The sequence below is a fragment of the Hyla sarda genome, chromosome 2 (assembly GCF_029499605.1).
Source record: "Hyla sarda isolate aHylSar1 chromosome 2, aHylSar1.hap1, whole genome shotgun sequence".
Classification (NCBI taxonomy): domain Eukaryota; kingdom Metazoa; phylum Chordata; class Amphibia; order Anura; family Hylidae; genus Hyla; species Hyla sarda.
Window position 1 is genome coordinate 43,106,238 of NC_079190.1, and position 18,442 is coordinate 43,124,679.

The following is an 18,442-nucleotide window of genomic DNA, read 5'->3' on the forward strand; positions in this document are numbered from 1 at the left end:
GGACCTGTGGCTAATACCGGACATCGTCGATCTTGCTGATGTCCGGTATTAACCCTTTAGACGCCATGATCAAAGTTGATCGCAGCATCTAAAAAAAGAGAAAACAGTTGCCGGTTTAGTATAGTGGGGCTGTTCAGGACCGCTGCGGTGAAATCGCAGAGGACAGCACGAGGCTTCTTACCTTGCTCCTCGCCGTCCGAGATCCAGGCTGGAGCAGCAGAGCACCGATAACACTGATCTATGCTATGCTATGGCATAGCATTGAACAGTGTATGCAATCATGTAATAGTCCCCTATGGGGACTTAAAGTGTTTTTTAAAAAAAATTAAAAGTTTGAATCACCCCCCTTTCCCATTTGAAAAAAAATGTAAACAAAAATAAACCTAAACAAATGTGGTATCGCCGCGTGCGTAAATGGCTGAACTATAAAAATATAATGTTAATTAAACCGCATTGTCAGTGGCGTACATGTGAAAAAAATCCAAAGTCCAAAATTGCATATTTTTGGTCACTTTGAATACCCTTAAAAAATGTATAAAAAGCGATCAAAAATTCCCATCAAAACAAAAATGGTACCGATAAAAACCTCAGATCACGGCGCCAAAAAATTAGCCCGCATACTGCCCCATATGCTGAAAAAGTTATATGGGTCAGAAGACGACAATTTTACACATGCAAATTTTGGTTAATGTAGTTAAAAAAAATTTAAGTAGTAAAATAAAATTAAAACCTATATAAATTGGATATCCTTGTAACCGTATGGACCTACAGAATAAAGATATGGTGTCATTTTTTACCAAAAAAAGTGCTAAAGTGCACTGCCTAGAAACAGGAGCCCCCAAAAGTTACAAAATGGCGGGGTTTTTTTTCCAATTTTGCCCCACAAATATTTTTTTTTCTGGTTTCGCCGTAAATTTTGTGGTAAAATGATTGATTTCCTTACAAAGTACAATTGGTGGTGCAAAAAATAAGCCCTTATATGGGTCTCTAGGTGCAAAATTGAAAGCGTTATGATTTTTAGAAGGTGATGAGGTAAAAACGAAACTGGAAAAACCCTGCGTCCTTAAGGGGTTAAAACCACAGGCAATACCTACAGCTGTTGTTACTGGGCTGTAGAGAAGGCACCTGCTTTTCTGGCATCATTTCCTGCTCCTACAGCACCAGACTGCCTGCTCTGCCCGCCCCCTTCATGAACTCAACACATAACACTAGTAATAATGATAACATTTCTAGTATCTTTGATGGGGTTGTACCTGTCTTTTCCCATTTTTCAATTGGATAAATTGCAATAACATATTAAGCAAATTTATGAAGCTGTCCCTGTTAAGTAATGAAAAGGTCACAGGGCTCGCTTGAGTACTGCAGCCTCATCAATCAGCTGCACATCGGGGGGGCAGGGGGGGTTACCAAGATATGGACAACCATATTAATGGCCTATCTAAGAATGCAATAATCCAATTTAATTTTAGGGTGTATTCACACACACACAGGATGCAAAGTCATAAAATTTGCTATTGCGTGTTTTATAAAGCAGTCAAAAGTACATAAGAATTGCCTTGTAATTGCTGATGTTACAACTTCAAATCCGAACTTGAACATTTTTCAATTTTAAAGCATACCTGACAGCTCTAACAAAAAGAAAAAAAAAAAGTTACCTAATCTTAACCATGTACATGTTATTCTTATGCCTGAATCACCTATGTTTATTATAAAAAAATCTCTCTTTTAAGTAGCTCAGTGTTAAATCCTCTCAGGGGAAGGGGACGTGTCCCTCCTTGTGGTGGGAGGTGATTGGTGTGTGGTGGGTGGGGCATGTCCCTCCCTTACGGTGGTGGGAGGTGATTGGTTTGTCTGATCATGCAGCCTTGTCCATGACTCATCTATTGTCTATGACTCACGGACAAGCCTGATGCTGCTGCAGGACTGATTAGTGTCCCAATAGGTATAGGGACCCCTAGAGGTGGGATTTTCATAAGCCATTTTCTTTATTAAATATTCAAAACATGTTGACCATATTACAAAAGGTCTTAAATTTTCATCACTAACAACATATAAAAAGTTTTTGTATCTGACCGCACCCATTTACATCTGCAGTGGATCTTGTTTGAATGCACCCTTAAAAGGACATTAGCGCTACTTACCACCAATGCATTAGAGTTGAGTGAATATCCAGTGAGATTCACCAAAAATAAGTCTAATGAAACTGCAGTTTTTTCATTATAATTTGGTAAAAGTCTGTCCGCTTTCCAGATGCCTTATTTTCCTGTAGAAGTCTGGAATGATACGGTGACTGTATAGTCTGTTGATTTGATTGTATTTCATCTGTTTCAGGCATATAAAGCTGTTGTGAATGACGCTACAATATTTAAGCTGGAGCTGCCACTTAAGCAAAAAGGGTAAACTTTTCACAGTTTTATTTACCTCAGTATATTTAAGATTTTCCTAACATTTTGTGACGGAAAATATAGATATTTATCAGACAGGAGGCGAATAATATGCTTTCCAAACTTTTACTACTCGTCATAGCAGTATGCTATAAGGTAGCGGGCTCAACCTCCAAAATAATGATTTGGGTGCTATCAGTGCCTTAAAGCAATATATACACCAACCAAGAAAAATAGCAAAGCAAAAAGTGATGGCACACCAATTACAGTACAAATGATAAGCTTTATTAAATCATACACAACATAGCCATATGCAATTAAAAACACTTAAAAAGGGGGTCCATGAAAAGCATATGACCACCCTCAGCCATGGAGAGGGACCCCAAAAAACTCCAGGGACACCCGTCTAATCTCTCAACAATATGTAAGGTGCAATTTCTCTAGACAATACAGCCCCTATATAAAGTGCAAGAACAATTATGTATAGTAAAAAAACTTGCAGCTATAGATAATACACAAGTAAATGCCTGTTAAGGTGCACAGTCAGTAAACCAAGTAAATAATCATGTATAAGATATACTCAACATAAGGCAATGTATACAAAGCAGCTATGAAGTTTGCAATGATGTTCAAGTATATAGAAAAAAATCATGCAGTCAGAAGAGAGAGTAAGGTATACATCACACTATCATGTGGGGAGCGGGTGTCCCCCCCCCTACACCCCCCCCCCCCCCCCCCCAAGAACTAGGTCACCACGCATTTCGTCACTTTCCGTGACTTCCTCAGGGGCGCATCAAAGCATCAAATGTCGTCTAGAGCACCAATGATCCCAAAATTTCCAAGCTGATCTGTAAGCTTTTATGGTACCGGGTGCCCAGGCCTCGGTGAGAATGTCTTTAGCCGATTGTGAAAGTCCAATATCGATTGCGGCTACAACAAACCCAGAAATAATGTACAAATGGAAGCACACCGAGGGTATTCAATTAATGCAAAAATATAACAATCTTTATTAGGAGCACATGATTGACATAGCAGAAAAAACAACAATAATGACAGACACAGAAAAATAAATTAAAACCACTTAAAAAGGCCCATAACGGGCCAAACCACACAAATGAGACATGGTATATGTCTCATCCGGACCAGGGCTGAAACGATGTGGCTCACCTACCAAAATAAGAATAATTGCAGTACAAAATGCCCCCGTCTTACCTAAATCACACAAACTAACCGTAAAGTGTCATGTGCAAATTGAACCTATGTATAGAGGTATCACAATAGATATCAGACAATGACATGCGGTTCATCTGGGAATAAAGTGCCAAGCAACCAATATTTATAAAAAAAATATATTAAATGAACTAAAGATGCCAGCAAGAAATAAATATGTGAGGGCAGATAGGAGGCAAAGCCTGCATGAAGTGGGAGCAAATGCCACCCATGTGCCCGGTCCGAAAAACCTCCACGCGTTCCGTCACTGAGTGACTTCCTCAATATCGATTGAGGATGACCCAAAATAAGCCAGACGATCAGGAGCATTGATTGAGAGAATGAGGGGATGAGGATTCCGGTTGGGGTCCAAGAGGGTGGGAGGAAAAGAGGGAAGAATTCTCGGAATATCGATTGCTAGATTCAGAAGTTGAGGGAACCATGTTTGGGATGGCCACCATGGAGTTATCAAAACTAGTGTCGATTGAAGGGACATCGTTTGCATAAGAACTCTGGGAATCATTTCAAAAGGAGGGAAGGAGTACAGAGTGCCTTTTGGCCAAGTTTGAAGAAAGGCATATATTGCTAAGGCTTCCGGATCCTGGCGCCAACTGTAAAACCATGGAAGTTGGTGATTGAGTCTGGATGCAAAGAGATCTAAATGAAGAGGACCCCAGAGATTGTTGATGGCTTGGAAAATTGAGCGATCCAGAGTCCAATCGCTTGAGTCCATGAGGTAGTGGGAATTCCAGTCCACCACGGATTTGTATAGACACAGAAGATATTCTGCTTTTAGAACAATATTCCTGTCTTGGAACCCGTGCCACCTAAGCGATTGATATATTGAACGGCTGAGATATTGTCCATACAAATCAATATACAGCAATGCGATCTAAACTTCACAAAGCTCTTGAGGGCAAAGAAACCTGCCAATAATTCCAGGCAATTGTTATGAAGACGAGATTCGTCCTATGACCAACTGTCTCCAGTAGAAGCGGAGCCACAATGAGAGCCCCAACCTTGAAGACTGGCATTGGATTATATTATGACATCTGGTCTGCAGTGGAATATAGTTTTTCCGTTCCAACGGTGTATGTGATGAAGCCACCAGAGAAGTTCTTCTTTGGCTTCTGGGGAAATGGTAATTTTGTCCGAATATGATAGGCCTTCTCTCAAATGGCAGGCTTTGAGTCTCTGTAGAGCTCTGTAGTGGAGGAGAGCTGGAAAGATGGCTTTGATAGAGGCAGATAGAAGTACCACTACTCTCGCAATTGTTCTCAGAGAAATTGTACGTTTGAAGAGAATTGAACGGATTTATTTCCGTATAGTATATAGTTTCCTGGAAAGACTGCGAGTAGCTGATATGGTGTTCACCAAAAAACCTAAAAATTCTTCTTCCCTTGACTGGGTCAGAATGGGAAGAATTTTTTCAGGTTGATGGAAAAACCTAGGCTGGTGAGTAGAGAGTGAGTCCATTTCAGATGACTGTAATGGGGAAGAGGCTATCGTCCAAGTAAATTATGAAGCGAACACCTTGACTCCTCAAAATGGAGACTACAGGTTTCATCAATTTGGTGAAGCACCAAGGGGCTGATGAAAATCCGAATGGAAGGCAGGTAAATTGCCATCTGACTTCCTCCCAGATGAATTGAAGGTAAGATTGATGAGAGGGGTGAATAGGGACTGTAAAATAGGTGTCTTTTAAGTCTATTTTCATCAGCCAATCGTTTTCTATAAGAAGGTCCCTTAGGAGGTGAATGTCCTCCATTTTGAAGTTTTGGTAACGTACATATTCGTTGAGATAACGAAGATTTAAGAGGGGTCTCTGTCCTCCGTCTTTCGTCTTTACAAGAAAAATATTGCTTGTGAAGCCCTGAGAATGGATGGGAGATCTGATAATTGCTCCCTTCATGGCAAGTTCTTTGATCTCTTTGGATATAAGGGAATAGTCTAGGGAAGAATCTGGTAAGGAGGACACAATTTGATTGGGGGAGACAAAAAATCTACCATGTATGCCGATATGGTGTTGAGGATCCATGAATCGGTTTCGATAGAGATCCAGGTCTGGAAAAAATGACGGAGACGACCCCCTAAAGGAAGATGGGATGAATGTGTGAGGTTGATTTACATGTAGATCTACCTGTGGTCTAGAGCGGGGATATCCACATTGTGTTTGGGAACACCATGGATGTCCTCTTGATGGAAAGAAAGGTGGGGCTGAATGAGAAGAGGATGAAGGGAAGGATGCTCTTTCTGATTGGAAAGAGTTTCTGGGGGGCTGACGGGAGTAGGAAGGTCGGCCGAGAAAACAGCCCCTGTGTTTCCCGGCCTTGCCAAAAACTCGATTGGAGAAAACTTTCTTTAATGAGGCTTGTGCCTTGTCTAAAGAGGTAAACATACCCACATATTTGCCTATCTCTTTGATAGCATTTTCTCCAAAAAGGCCTTTGTTGGAATGTTCAGATTCTGAATTAGCAAGGTAAGCTAATTTAGGGTCAAGTTTCATGAGTACGGTTCTTTTCCTCTCAGCGCAGAGAGAGGCGTTAACCTTGCCAAATTGGCAGATTGCCTTTTGGGCCCATCCTCTTAAAATTTCTGTGTCCACAGGAGAACCAGAGAAAGATGCAGACTCAGCCATATCGAGTATTTTTGTCAGAGGACCAAGGAGGTCCAACAATTTGTCTTGAAAAAAGGAGAGAAAAAAGCTAGTGGCCATAAATTATTGCACACCATCAAACATAATCATATATTATAGAATGATTATATATGATTATGTTTGATGGTGTGCAATAATTTATGGCCACTAGCTTTTTTCTCTCCTTTTTTCTAGATATTTGTATTAGTGGTCCTTTTTTGCACCCAGGTATATTTATTGGCGGTGCCCATTGTTTTTCTTCTTTTTTGCAACAATTTGTCTTGACATGCCCGTAGTGATCTATCCAAACCCTTTTTTGGCTTTTTGCCAGTTTTACCAATATAGGGTCAATTTCAGGTGTAGCGGATGCTTTAAAAGGTAATGTGGGTCTCATGCATTCAGATTGCATTTTATTTCTTGCCACCCGATCAAGTGGTTTCTTAGCCCATATGGCTAGGTATTTAGAAACAGAGGGCTGAGGGGTCCATTCTCCAGACCTAGGGTGTCTTATAAGGTTAGGATCATGAAAACAATAGATTCTGGTTTATTAGCATCTAATGCCAAATCTTGTGCATCTGATTACTTCACCATCGTCAATGCTAGAATATTGAATAGATACATCAAAATCCTCATCAGAGGAATCAGAGGATTGGGTAACGTAAGAGTCTGGTTTTGCCCTGGAATGAGTCTTTCTTGCCCTTTTATAATGGACTTCCTCAAGGGCTGAGGGTCTGGGGTGAGATTGAATGTCACCAGTCAATTGCAGAGGGACCCTTAATGGCCATAGAGACAGTTTTTGTTATGGAATCTTGAATAGTTAACATGGCAGACTTTATGGCTGTTTGTACAGACTTGTTAACTGATTGGTCAACCAACATTTCGATTTGAGATGTGTCCATAGGTTCCTGTTCCTTTTAATGGGAGAGAAGTATCATCCCTGTGTGGAGGTCTTTTGAATAGCCTCAGAGGACATAATGAGGGAAACATTTTTAGAATAATAAAATTATATATAAATATTAGTCCTATGTAGTAGCAGGAGGGATAAATATGAATAAACTTAGAAATAAAACTTTCCTTATAGCAGAATAAATGCTGTGACTATGAAGAGACACGGAGCACTCTGAGGGGAGAAAGGAACAAAGAGTAAGAATACCATATGATAATGTACAACAAGGGAGGGGGTAAAAGGAGGGGGAGTGGGGAAAAACTGGGGACAAAAGTTCTATATGACTGGGGAAGATGAATTATGAATGAAAAAAAAAAAATATATGTATGTGTGAAGCAAAGAAAGGAGACGTCATTAGGGCTTTACTCCTTATATCACCTTGTATACTCTATGATTGGTTACCTTCAGACTATACCAGTATATCAAGTTTGATTTGTATCTTTCAATTTTTTGTCACCTGTACATGTTCTATCTTGCTGCTAAGACGAGTAGTAAAAGTTTGGAAAGCATATTATGAGCCTCCTTGTCGGACATAAAAATTGTAATTTTACTTACATTTCAGATCTTATTAACCCCTAAACAATTGCTACCAGCTCTATTGTCAGGTGCCCTCCAGCATGGCGTTACTGTTTGGGCCTTGGCGTACCCAGATAGGCTTTGTTACTATCTAATTTATCACGTGCAGTTGTGGTCCCCTACATTCTCTGGATGACAGTTACTGTGGGAAGCTACAGCATAAAAAATTATGAAGTGTAAATCTTTCTGAGGTCTTATGTAAAATTATATTCTTGCCTAATTTTTTAAAAGAAATTATAGAATAGACTACAAATAAAGAAGGGGGGAGGGGGTCACCACCCATGCCAACCCATGTGGTTTCCATAGCCATTATATTTTATTAGTAACAGGACTTTGATAAATGTTACACTTTAATCATGTACATTTTTTACAGAATTAAGAGGATCTTAAAGGTGGTGGTCACATTTACTCTTAAAGGAGTACTCCACTCCCCCAGTTCCGTACGCCAGGAGCAGGCTTCAGAGGTCACCAGGCCCCCTCGCGATGTCACGCTCCGCCCCCTAGCTACGTCATGCCCTGCCCCTCAATGCAATTCTATGGGAGGGGGCTTAATGGCCGTCACACCCCCCTCCCATAGACTTGCATTGAGGGGACGTGACGTCACGAGGCATTTTGGAACTGAATGTTCCGGAAGCTGAGAAGTGGCGTACCCCTTTTAAGGAGTTCTACAGCGATAGACAACTTGTCCCTTATCTGCAGGATAGGGGATAAGTGTCTGTTCGCGGGGGGGGGGGGGGGGGGGGGGAGGGGGAGGGGGAGGGGGAGTCCCAGCTTTGCCGCAGCTCTGCACGGCTAATGCTCGCGTCGCCAGCCTCACTGAGGTCGAAAGACACGCCCCTTCCCTTCAGATCTATGGGAAAGGTGGGGATGCACGAACGCTGCCTCTCTGCCTCTCCCATAGAGATACATGGAGGGGGCGCGTTGGCTGCGGCGACATGCTATGGCCGACATGCCTCCTGCAGAGCCGGGCCCCATACAGGAGATCACGGGGGGTCCTAGTGGTCAGACCCCCCGCTAACAGACACATGTGCCCTATCCTGCGGATAGAGGATAAGTTGTCTATCACTGCAGAACTAATTGAATTGAGGGGTGTAAAAACCTTCATGTTTTTATTTTCTTTTTAATAATCTTTATTTTCTTTAACGCTTTGTTGTGACACTAAAATAAACCATTTCTCTATAGGGTGGGATTGAAAACACAGCCAGAATCAAAGTGTCCTGAGTTACTTGCAAATTACTGTGATATGTTGTTACGGAAAACACCTCTGAGCAAAAAGCTGACTTCTGAAGAAATTGAGGCAAAGCTCAAGGAAGTGGTAAGAGTCAGGTATTTGTATGTTTTTAGACAAATTTGTGTTTTTGATTTTACTTTTTTTTTTTTTCTCTGTTTTCTGTTTGTGAAAAGAATATTGTAGTTAAATTTTTCCATGGGTATGATGTAACAACCACAAAACATACCAGTCCTGAAAGAACTTAGTGTGCTGAACTCACTGGTATCTAACTCATCTAAGATTACTTCATCGTATATTTTGGGAATGACACAGATGGTAACCATGTCAGATGGGTCACAGTAAGATTGTGGCAAGGTTGCTGGCAACTAGTTGAGGTTATATAGTTTGTATTGCTGAAAAAAAGACATATGCCCTTCCATTTTTAGTTAAGCTTAATACCCTATAGTGCTTCAGAGGAAGGCAAAAACATGAGGTACAAGTCAGTTTTCTCATTTTAGGGAGAAAAATTTCTTCCAGACACCTAATCTGGAAATCAGACTAAATGATGTTGTTAGGTACGCTTTGGCAAAACTGAAACCTGGATTGGCCAGGTAGGAAATGATAGGCCCTACTACCAACCTTCCTGTCATTCCATAAAAATCAAGGCCTGTAAACAGTACTGTTTTGCTAGGGATCTCATTTAGCTTTCCCTCTAGACCTAAATGTAGCGATCCCCAAACATTCCCGTCACTGCTTTACTCTGTATATGTATATGTGCGTGTGTGTATATTTCCATTTTGTTATTACAGCTGAATGTCAATGAAGTGTAACCTGGGTATTTAACTGTAAGGATTTGTGGACACATGCTTTATATCTAGAGATGTAAATCTTCTGGAAATTTGGAAGCCCTGGAGAAAGAGTGGATTAGTTTTAGAAATTGAAAATCATTTCACTGCTGAATGTGGGTCTCGCCATTTTACTTAGAGGAGGAAAATAAAATTCTATTTACCAGTCAGCCAGACTCAGAAAGTAGACAAATAGTATCTGTGATGGGGGAGAATATTAATAGGAATCAAATAGATAAATGTAAATTTTACCCCTTAAGGACGCAGGGCGTACAGGTACGCCCCCTTCCCGAGTCCTTAAGGACTCAAGCCGTACCTGTACGCCCTGATCCGACTGACGGGGTTTAAACCGTTCTCACAAGCTGAGAGCAGGTTAAACCCTTTGGGTCCTGGTTGCTACGTGTAGCCAGGACCCACGGCTAATGCCAGGCACTGCCGATTGGGCCGATGCGCGGCGTCTAAACTAAGAGTAAAATTATCCCGGCAGCTCAACGGAGCTGATTGGGACTATCGCGACAGAATCACAATGTCCCGATCAGCTTACTGGATGACAGGAGAGTCCTCATCTGCCTCCTTGTCGTCCTATCGACGATCTACTGCTCCATGCCTGCGCAGCAGGCTAGAGCAGCAGAGCATTGGTAACACTGATCAATGCTATCCTATGGCATAGCATTGAACAGTGCAGAAAAAGGAGAAAATTCAGCTCAATGATGCTTTAAATCACAGCTTTATTTCAGGCCAGTGATATAGACAGGTAGACAATGATGCGTTTCAAGCTCAGGTGCATGCTTAGTGGTATACTGATAATACAGATACACAGGTTATGCCTTGTCACGCCTTGTGGGCCGGAGGAACTGTTAACCCCTCAGAGGTACAGGTTTCACAATAAAACTTCCAAGTTTATTCAAATCCTTCTAAAAAAAATATGTATTAAAGTGATAGACATACATGATGTACAGTAAAAACGTATATGTAATACAACAACGACATGAGGTTGGTATAAGGCAAAAAAACTGTGGTCTGAACTATGGCAGATCAAAAATTTAAGATCACATCTTGGCATTCAGACCAGATGGAACTCATGTGGCTAAAGTTGGAATCCAGATTTTTTTTTTGTTAAACAGCTTCTGCCTGTGGTCACCTCCTCTCAAGGGAAGATTAACTTCATAATGGTTCCTTCTCATCTTTAACCTGTTCTGCAATTGAGAGAGTTAATCCTCCCTTGAGAGGCAGAAGCTGTTTAACAAAGAAATATTCTGGATTCTAACTTTAAGAAAAGGAGACAAAAACCGAACAAAAGAGGTGCTGCCTAGTGCAGTTACCCCAATGATAGATGATAAAGGGTTAAAAGGAAAATCACTTGCCTGGTGATGTTGGGCTCAGAGCTCAAAATCTATGAATGCAGTAGTTAAAGATGTGCCACAGCTGCCACCGACCCAGAACCATCAAGCGAAGGTCCAATGCAGAGTAAGAATCCACCGTCTGTATTCCAGAGGGCTGTGAAAAAAAGGTATATAGGGGGCGCACGCGGTGGGGGTCCCGAAGAATATCATGGACACCTTGTGTTCAAATAATAAACAGATATTTATTAATACGACAACACTTTTCGGGAGTCCCAGGTCCCTTTTTCAAGTCATGGTACCATACATCTAAAACACCTTATTTATATCATGTTCAATTCAAAAAACCCGGGAGATCGGGCTTACAATGACGTCAGGAGGGTCAAAGGACTTACATCCCGTTCACATTACCCGTTTGCAATACTATAATGAACATGTTAATAAAGGTAAAACACATAAAAAGCACTAGGGAGTGGTGCAACATTAAAACAAAAGAACAATACATCATATACAAAACATTTTGGGATGAAAAGACCATAAGATTGTTAATTAACAGGATCGCTATCCCATAGTGATTAAAGATCTGACAGACAGCTGTTGCGCTGCTATTTCCATAAAGGGATATGACCTCACGTCTCAGTTAAAGAGATGCCTTATAAAAAGAAGCACCTGTGGCGCACTGGTTAGGGGTGAGAGTTCTTGATGTACATGTATACATAGAGTAGTGGGTTTGCATCCAGACACTCAGGGAAAATATTTTCTTTATTTTATTTTAATTTGCCGAACCACTTTACTATAACAGTGAAACCTTAATTTGATGACACTTCTGTGTATGGACAGTTGGACAATGGGATTATACGACTATATTATATTGAATGAAGCAGAGTCAACAAAGAAACAAGACAAAAAAGAAATTAAAAAAGAAATGAATTTCCTCTGTAGCATACAGCTGCTTAAAAGTACTGGAAGGGTAAAGATTTTTTAATAGAAGTAATTTACAAATCTGTTTAACTTTCTCGCACCAGTTGATTTAAAAAAAAAAAAAAAAATTCCACCTGATTACCCCTTTAACAGCGGCCATCTTAAAAGAAGGCATAAAAATGTACCGTTTAGCCAGTACAAAAGAGTACATAAAAATTGTACTAGGGACCATACACTCCAACTTCAAGCCAACACTCTTAGGCTAAGTTTCTGCTTGTTTTTTTTTTTTTTTTTTTTTTTTTTAACTCCAAGAAAAACGCCAATTCTGACGTCATGGTGATTTTTCAGCCAAAAAATGCTGCGACCAGATGTTAGCTGTAAATCAATGAGAAATCGCTAAATTCTTATTCCACTTGGTGTTTTTCACTTTGGCCTTCTTCAGCTCCTTGGCGGTTTTCCAAAATCGCAGCGTGTTGAGCCACTGGCAATTTTTTTTATTTTATTTTTTTTGTCAAAATCGTGGCGTTTTTCTCCCATAGAAGTCTATGGGAGTGAAAAAACACCAAAGAAAAACAATATGTGGGTTTTAACTTTAGCGATCCAAAAAAGTGATGGAGATACCTTTTTTTAATAAAATTTTGTAGGGTACCATTAAAAAAAAAGATACAGTAGTGAAGGAAAAAATTGTACCTAACAAAATTTATCTTTTTTATAACAACATTTTTATTAATTTTTAAAACAGGGATCAATTTATGTGGGCGTGTGGGGACCTAAAAATGTAGCCAACAATAATAAAAATGTAGTGCACGCGTGTGTGTGTTTCACTTTTTTCTTTTTTACATTTTGTTAGGTAGTACTACTACTCCCAGCATGGAACACACTGTTCCATTATGGGAGTAGTAGTACCTGTATTAATTGACAGATCACCCGTTGCGATCCTCCTGTATAATGTATAGATGCGGCCGGCCGCTCTTCTATGGTCCCCTACACTGCCGTATATATACACCTATTCATATTTCCTGCAGAGAGCTGCGATTTGCCAGATGGTTCCAGCCAATCACAGCTCTCTGCGGGAAATATGAATATGTGTATATATACATCGGTGCAGGGGACCAGAGAAGAGCAGCCGACCACATCTATACATTATACAGGAGGATCACAGCGGGTGTGAGGAGTGACATATACTGTGATCTTTCCTTAACTGCAGGTACTACTACTCCCAACATGGAGCACACTCTGCTCCATGTTGGGAGCTGTAGTACCTGCATTAATAGACAGATCGCAACAGGTGTCAGAAATTACACTCTCTGCGATCTGTCTATTAATGCAGGTACTACAGCTCCCAGCAGGGAGCAGAGTGTGCTCCATGTTGGGAGTAGTAGTACCTGCAGGTAAGAACAGATCACAGCAGAGATCACTCCTGACATCCGCTGCGATCATCCTATCTATTGCAGAGATGGATCGGCTCTATACAGCACTCGCATCTCTGTACTATACTCCAGCCGGCCACTCCAGCCTCTCCAGTTGATTGGCTGCAACCATCCGGCCAATCACCACTTTGGGCGGAAAATATGAATAAGTGATGTTCTATTCACATCACTGGCCGGAGTATAGAGCAGAGATGCGAGCACTGTATAGAACCGCTCCGCATCTCTGCTATATTATGGACGATAGCATCGGGTGTCACGACTGACACCCCGGGGCGACATGTCTATTAGTACAGGTACTACTACTCCCAGCATGGAACAGTCTGTTCCATGCTGGGAGTCGTAGTACTAACTAAAAAATAGAGAAAAAAAAGTGAAACACACTTTATTAAAAAAAAAATTTAAATTTTGTGATAAAGTATATGCATTTTGTTAAAAAATAAAATTTCTTCCATCACTACTGCATCCTTTATTTATTTTTATTTTTTTTGGGTACCAAAAAAAAAAACTGCCAAGGTGCAATTTCCACACAAATGAAAAAACGCCAGACGCAGGAAATTGCACTGCCCTTTTTTAAGGCTTTTTTTTCAAACCAAAAAACGCAGAACAAAAAAACAAATAGAAACTTAGCCTAACGAGAAGATTTCTAGAAAAAGGGTATCCTGAAACCCTACTCAAGGACACATATAATAGGACAAAAATACTTTCTCAAGAAGACTCTCTTCCTAAGAATATAATAGTCCTAGATCAGATCGAATCCCATCAGTTTCTTAACCCACAATTCATCACTACACATACTGGTGCGCACAAGCAAATCCAAAAGACACTTAATAAACATTGGTATGTTTTGGGTGCAGATCCAATTTTGAAATCAAGCCTGCCGGAAAAACCATGCATCATGTATAGAAGAGCGACTACTTTGAAAAACAAAATGGCTACCAGCAAATTGAGGAGACATACAGGAACTGACTTGAAAGAACGAGATTCGGAGAGAACACGCCCAGCAGGTTCCTTCAAATGCAAAGTCTCCCACTATTTGTGCTGTTCCAGTATAGTTACATAGTTAGTATGGTTGAAAAAAGACATACGTCCATCAAGTCCAACCAGGGAATTGAAGTGAAGGGTGTAAGGGGATAAGGGAAAGGGATCAAATCTGATCTCAAGACTTTTAAAAATAATTTAACTGGTGACATTTTTCCGATTAAGCCCTATATGGATTGTCCTTCCAGGTTTATAATTTCCATCATTGAATGTGTTTGTAAAAAACAGTACATGGGTCGTACAACGCAAGAGTTACATGTACGTTTAAACCAGCATAGAGCAAATATCAGAAAACATTACCAGCGACATAATATATCTCGTCATTGTAGTACCCAGCATCCAGGAATACTTAATCCAATTAAAATATACCTACTGAAAAAATTCCCGAAAACCATCTAAATCGGATCCAGATACTGAATAACAAGGAGATGTTTTGGTTAAACCATATTTTTCGCCGTATAAGACGCACTTTTTCTTCCCCAAAACTGGGGGGGAAAAGTTGGTGCGTCTTATACGGCAAATACACATTAAAACCCTGTCATATCGCAGCGGTCCCTGCGGCCATCAATGGCCAGGACCCACGGCTAATACAGGACATCACCGATCGCGGTGATATCCTGTATTAACCCTTCAGACGCGGCGATCAAAGCTGACCACCGCGTCTGAAGTGAAAGTTAAAAACTAACCTGGCTGCTCAGTCGGGCTGTTCGGGACCGCCGCGGTGAAATCGCAGCGTCCCGAACAGCTTACAGGACACCGCAAGGGACCTTACCTGCCTCCTCGGTGTCTGATCGGTGAATGACTGCTCCGTGCCGGTATCCACTGCATGGTCGGCGCTCTCCTTCGTCGTAATCATGTCGTCGCGCATGCCGTCCCGTCATCCAATAGGAGCATCATGCGTGATGGCGGAGAGCGAGGATCCTGGGCAGCAGAGACGTTCCGGAGCGACGGGGACGCCCCGGGACGCGGCGACAGAGGGCGACATCCAGGGCAGCGGTGACTGGTCCGGAGCAGTGGGGACAGGTGAGTATTACCCCCTATACCAGTAGTCTTCAACCTGCGGGCCTCCAGATGTTGCAAAACTACAACTCCTGGCATGCCCGGACAGCCAACGGCTGTCCGGGCATGCTGGGAGTTGTAGTTTTGCAACATCTGGAGGTCCGCAGGTTGAAGACCACTGTCTTATACTTTACATTGTATTTGGTTCTGAATCTTTTTTTTTTTTTTTTTTTTTTCTAGATTTTCCTCCTTTAAAATTGGGCACGTCTTATATGCTGGCGCGTCTTATATGGCGAAAAATACGGTATATAGGCTTGGAACTTCACAGCCACATGGCCTAAACGAAGCTACGGAAGTGATAAAATGAATATTTAATTTAATTCTCCACCCTCCCTCTCCATCCAACTGATCCCCAAGTACCTCCCCTGCTTTTTTAGTTATAACTAACACAAGTGATCCCATATTTTCAAGCAGTCCATAATCCATGTTAAATTTTTTCAAATAATAAGGTACATTCAGTATGTCAATTCAGCATTTTTTTTTCTCCTTCCACCTACCTGAGTAAAAGGGGATTAACCCTTTCCAAATCTCCTAACACTCTATAAGCTAGAATATGGCACATCTTGTAAGCCAATCATAATTTCCTTCCCCTCTCACTCACCCGATTAAAAGTGTATTAACATGCCCTTTGGCATTAAGAGAACCAGTGAGCACCACAACGAACTGTCTATGCCTAAGGGTCCTTCTGAACATAATGATATTGAATCTTCTCCTTTCAATATAATATAGTAGTCCTATAAGCCCATTGTCCAACTGTCCATACATAGAGAAGTGTCATCAAATAAAGGTTTCACTGTTATAGTAAATTGGTTCGGCACATAAAAATAAAATAAAGAAAATGTTTTCCCTGAGTGTCGGGATTAGAGATGAGCGAACTTACAGTAAATTCGATTCGTCACGAACTTCTCGGCTCGGCAGTTGATGACTTATCCTGCATAAATTAGTTCAGCCTTCAAGTGCTCTGGTGGGCTGGAAAAGGTGGATACATTCCTAGGAAAGAGTCTCCTAGGACTGTATCCACCTTTTCCAGCCCACCGGAGCATCGGAAAGCTGAACTAATTTATGCAGGAAAAGTCATCAACTGCCGAGCCGAGAAGTTCGTGACGAATCGAATTTACTGTAAGTTCTCTAGTCGGGATGCGAACCCACTACTCTATGTATACATGTACATCAAAAACCCTAACCAGTGCGCCACAGGATTCTAACTTTAGCCACACAAGTTCTGTCTGGTCTGAACAGACGCCAAGATGTGATCTTACATTTTTGAGCTGTTGTAGTTCAGACCACTGTCTTTTTTTTTTTTTTTTTTTTTTTTTTTGCCGTATACCAACCTTGTGTCGTTGTTGTTGTTGTTTTACATATACTTTTTATATCTTGTATCTCTATCACTTTAATACATATTTTTTTAAGAGGATTTGAATAAACTTGGAAGTTTTATTATGAAACATGTACCTGTGAGGGGTTAACTGTTCCTCTGGCCCACAAGGCGTGACCCGAGGGAATGGTTTCCCCTATATAAACCTGTGTATCTGTATAATCCGTATACGAATAAGAGCGCACCTGTGCTTGAAACGCGTCAGTCTACCTGTCTATGTGCACTGGCCTGAAATAAAGCTGTGATTTGAAGCATCCTTCAGATGGATCTTCTCTTTTATCTGCATCGAATTGGTGTGCCGTCCAGCACTTGCATCCATGCTCCGGCCATTATGTTGGGGTCAGCTCGTGTAGCTCTTTTTCAGCTTTGAACAGTGTATGCAATAAAAAGATAGCATGGTATAGCCTCCTAAGGGGGCTAAAATAATATAAAAAGTGTTTAAAAAAAAAAAAAGAGAATAAATGTGAATAAGCCCCCCCCCCCCAATAAGTTTGAATCACCCCCCTTTCCCTATTTATTTAATAAAATAATGTAATTTAAAAAAATCATACGTGGCATCGCAGTGTGTGTAAATGTCCGAATTATTAAAATATAAGGTTAGCTAAACCGCACGGTTGATGGTGTACACGTAAAAAAAAAAAAAAAAATACCAGAGTCCAAAATTGTGAATTTTTGGTCACTTCATATACCATATAAATATTAATAAAAAGTTATCATAAAGTCCCATCAAAACAAAGATGGTACTGATTAAAAACTACAGACCACGGCGCCAAAAATAAGCCCTCATATAGCCCCATATGCGGAAAAATAAAAAAAAAGTTATAGGAGTCAGAAGATCACAATTTTAAACATACTAATTTTGGTGCATGTAGTTATAATTTTTTTTTAAGTAGTAAAATAAATAAAACCTACATAAATTGGGTATCCCTGTAACCTTATGGACCTACAGAATAAAGATAATGGCCCTCATTTACATGTGTTGTGTAGGTTTCTTTGTGGGTTTTAATTCCCTACAATTTATTTTCCACGGTATTTACTAAGGTTTCCCTACACAGATCTGTCTGGTTTTCCTCCACATTTTATGTGGAAACCTTAGTAAATATGTTGGGTTTTTGTGAAAATATCGGGATCACGCACCCTTTTCCCGGTGGCCATGCACCTTTTTCGGGTTTTCTTAGCAAAATGGAGAGTTAGTCGGGTTTATTTTCCATTCTGGCGCAAAATCTGGCGCAGACAGAATTTCTGGAGCAATGCGACAGAATCTGGCGCACAACCCTACAATATATATCGGGTTTGCAATAGTAAATGAGGGCCAATGTGTCATTTTTACCAAAAAGTGTACTGCGCAGAAACGGAGGCCCTAAAAACTAGCAAAATGGTGTTTTGTTTTTTGTTTTTTCCATTTCACCCCACAAATAATTTGTTTTTTTGTTTCGCCGTAGATTGTTATAAAATAAGTGATGTCATTACAAAG

General features: G+C 40.7%; 1 protein-coding gene across 1 annotated transcript in view; it reads left to right on the plus strand.

Annotated features, from left to right (window-relative positions):
• CUL5 (cullin 5) overlaps positions 1-18,442 on the plus strand; it is a 76,133-nt gene that overhangs the window by 40,888 nt on the left and 16,803 nt on the right. The window contains exons 11-12 of the mRNA XM_056561643.1: positions 2,332-2,396; positions 8,933-9,065. Of these exons, the coding sequence (XP_056417618.1) occupies positions 2,332-2,396; positions 8,933-9,065 (198 nt within the window). The remainder of the gene's footprint in view (positions 1-2,331; positions 2,397-8,932; positions 9,066-18,442) is intronic.